This window comes from Palaemon carinicauda, chromosome 36 (genome assembly GCF_036898095.1).
Source record: "Palaemon carinicauda isolate YSFRI2023 chromosome 36, ASM3689809v2, whole genome shotgun sequence".
In the NCBI taxonomy this organism is placed as follows: domain Eukaryota; kingdom Metazoa; phylum Arthropoda; class Malacostraca; order Decapoda; family Palaemonidae; genus Palaemon; species Palaemon carinicauda.
This window is the reverse complement of record NC_090760.1, coordinates 67,235,637-67,239,084: the sequence shown is the minus strand read 5'-3', so window position 1 is coordinate 67,239,084 and position 3,448 is coordinate 67,235,637. Positions and strand designations below refer to the sequence as shown.

General features: G+C 35.9%; 1 protein-coding gene across 1 annotated transcript in view; it reads left to right on the top strand.

Moving 5' to 3' along the window:
• LOC137628865 (uncharacterized) overlaps positions 1-2,717 on the top strand; it is a 3,783-nt gene extending 1,066 nt beyond the window's left edge. Inside the window, exons 2-3 of the mRNA XM_068360114.1 lie at positions 739-770; positions 1,720-2,717. Of these exons, the coding sequence (XP_068216215.1) occupies positions 739-770; positions 1,720-2,511 (824 nt within the window). The 3' untranslated portion in view covers positions 2,512-2,717. The remainder of the gene's footprint in view (positions 1-738; positions 771-1,719) is intronic.
• The last annotated feature ends 731 nt before the right edge of the window (positions 2,718-3,448 follow it).

Sequence of the window (3,448 nt, the reverse complement as noted above, 5' to 3'; positions counted from 1 at the left end):
GGGGTCTCCCTGTCTAACATCTTTCTCATCGGAATTAAATCACTGTTTCTATATAGGTTTTATAGATATTAGATATCTTCAATTGTTTTAACATAGGATTCATCTATTCTTTATCTTTGAAGGGCTTTCATTACTGCTGATGTTTTGACAGAATTCAAAGCAGTCTCATAGGCTGTAAATGCCATGCACAGATGTTTGTCAGACTCTGTTGATTTTTCCATTTGCTGGTTAATTACATGGATATAGTCAGTTATTGAATACCCACTCAAAGCCTGCATGCGCTCTTGGTTGATTAAAGTCTAGCTATCTTTCTATATGGCCTAATAGAGTCTTTGTAAATATTTTATATACTACCGAGAGTGAACTTATTGGGTGGTAATTTTTCAGTTCTTTTGTGTCTCCCTTTCTGTGAATTAGTATAATGATAAAGTCTTTCCAAACTGTAGGTATAGAGCATTCTTGCACACATTATGTGTAAAGTTCATTAAATTTTACTACTCTGACATCTCCTCCATGTGTATGTATACAATTGAATAATTAGTGAAGAGTTGAATTTGAATCTTCAATTTTTTTAAACACTCCAAGTGACTTTTTGCTTCAATTAGATATAATGCCACTTGTCCCTAGCTACTATTATTTGTTACAAGTTTCAGTAACAATTCTGTATCATATAAGTTTATTCACGACGGAAATACTTGAGAGTTGAAACTTCTTTGCTTTTTGTTTTCTTATCAACAGATGGCGCTTGCAGCGCCCAATGGGAAGAAAAGGTAACAGTACAATTTTATCAATATATTTCAATTTTTCATAGAAGCTCTTTTAGTATTTGTTCCTTTTCTTTTTACACTGGAAGTGTCATTCAAATGTTTTCACGATATTTGAAGACAACTAAAGTTCTTGTAATTCATAGTACAGGAAGTATAAGAATTAAGAAATTTGACATCTTCATTTACCGGTTTATATCTATATAAGTACTTGACAGATAAATCTATATTATCAAATGCCAACTCATTCATCTCTTATATAGCCTTAGTTTATCAGTCGTGTCTCTTGCATACCCATCGACATTGTTTGAGATAAGGAAATGCAAAGCTCCCTTATTATTATCATTATTATTATTATTATTGTTATTATTATTATTTGCTAAACTACAACCCTAGTTGGAAAAACAGGATGCTTTAAGCTCAGGGTCTCTAACGGGGAAAAATAAGTAAATAAACTACAAGAGAAGTAATGAACATTATGAAATATTTTAAGAATAGTAACAACATTAAAACATATCTTTCATATAATGTATAAACTATATTAACTTATAAAAGCAAAAGGAAGAGAAATAAGATAGAAAAGTGTGCCCGAGTGTACCCTCAAGCAAGAGAACTCCACCCCCAAGGAATGCAGTAGCCAATGGTTTCTTAAGTCTTTTAAACTGGGTTTCTTAAGTCTTTTAAACTGGGTCATACGCTTTGCGACCTTCATTGGTCAGTCGTACTGTTAATGTGGTCTTCCAATAAGTAAGGAATCAGAAAATACCATAATTAATTTCTATATGCTATTGGGGAAGGACTTGATATTTGAAGCAATTGTCATTATAGAAAAAAAACCCTTGTGTTAGAACATTCGTGAAACTTTTATTATTTTCATTACCATCAGAGAATATCAATATTATCTTGGTAATCCAGTCGATATTATTCTTATTCGTCTTCTTCTTCCCTGGATCAGGAGGGACGGGAGAGAGTTCTGGGAGCCTTGAACAAAGAGAACCTGGCTTTCTTGTCTGACGTCAAGGCAAGTCTGTTTTCCTCCACCAACAACTTCACCAGTAAATACGAATACTCCAATGGCAACACAGGCGATTATTTGCAGACCATACAAACCACTGTGGAGAGTCTTGGCGACTCCAGGTACAAGGGAACCTCCACCTACATCGTCCAGATAGAGGGCACCTATGGTGAACCCTACGCCCAGGCCAGCCACCTGTCCATCACCAGCGACTACACTTTCGGGGGGGATTTCATCTTCTGGCAGCAAGTGGGAGAGGGCACGTTCTACCTGAAGGACGACAAGGGACAATACTATGAGGCTGGCAACATCACGGCCACTGGCAGCGGATACTGTAGAACCACCAGCGAAACAGCCTCGATGACGATGATGGAGAACACTCAAGTCATTGATCTTGGCAAGTACTCGAGTGTGTCGAAGTCCGTCTCCAGCACGACCTCAGAAGTGGGGTCGAATGGCCTTAAGGTCTCGGGCACTGAGACTACGACGACCCAGACAGGATCCTACAGCTCGCTGGTTGCGAGTTTGTTGACCGAGACCACTCCATATCCTATGCAGGACGGACCTTACGAAGTGGAGGCCACTGGCTCCATGCAGGATCCCAGTGGTTTGGCCTCAATGAAGAGTACTGGTTCAGGATACGTGTCGTACTCCAAAGAATCCTTCGACGTGAAGGAATGGATTAACTATTATACGGCCCTATCCTTCAGGAACTTCCGACATGTCTTTTAAGACAGACGTGTTCAGACATGCCTTGCCATGCATTTTGGTGTTGGACATTATGTTTTTTTCCTTAAATTGAATTGATTTGGCTTAAAAATTTGTCATCTTACTAAAAAAAAAATTTCGGCTTAATCAACACTGACCTAAAATATGTCTTAAGAAAAGATGAATTTATATCAAGTTGTAACTCGGTAATAAAACAAATTGTTAACAAATTCCGGAATTTCCTTTGGATATCAATTAATTCTTTTGGAAATGATGATTGTATTCTGGAGCTTCCTTTGAAATTAAGAAATTTAGAGTAGATTTGAAAGAGAAAAAATATATTTCATTACTTATCACGAGGAAGTCAGCGGTCATCAGAAAAACCATAGATGGATATATTTAATTCACAAAGGGTCAGAAACTTCTTGAATATAGATAATTTGAAGGGAGAAGCAAGTCTTCATCTTCAAATTACCTTGAAATAAGGAGTATTGTGCTTAATACAAAAGAAATAATGAATGATTCATGATCAAACAAAATTATGTGTTAATTAAATCATATCTTAAAGTACCCCATTCGAATTAATGCTCGAGGACAAAAGAAAACGACGAATTCATTCACAAATTAAATTTTGTTTATTTATAGTAACGTTTTCTCACAGATTTGCATGAAATCAACCAAGTATATGCATATAACCAGGTTTCATATGACACTCATCAAGGTTGTACTTAAAATCAAAATAAAGAATGTTATTAGCCTAAAATTCCTATAAAATCATACTCTCATGGCCTATATATAACTTATACCCAGGTTTAATTCTTTAGTACCTGGATGAGTAAAACCTGGATATGAGGCAAATAAGGAGAATAACCAAGACAGAAATTGAATCAGAAACCAGAAAGTGGGATTGGTAGATTATTGTTTTACGTATCAGAAAATAAATTTCTGAAATGTTTTTACT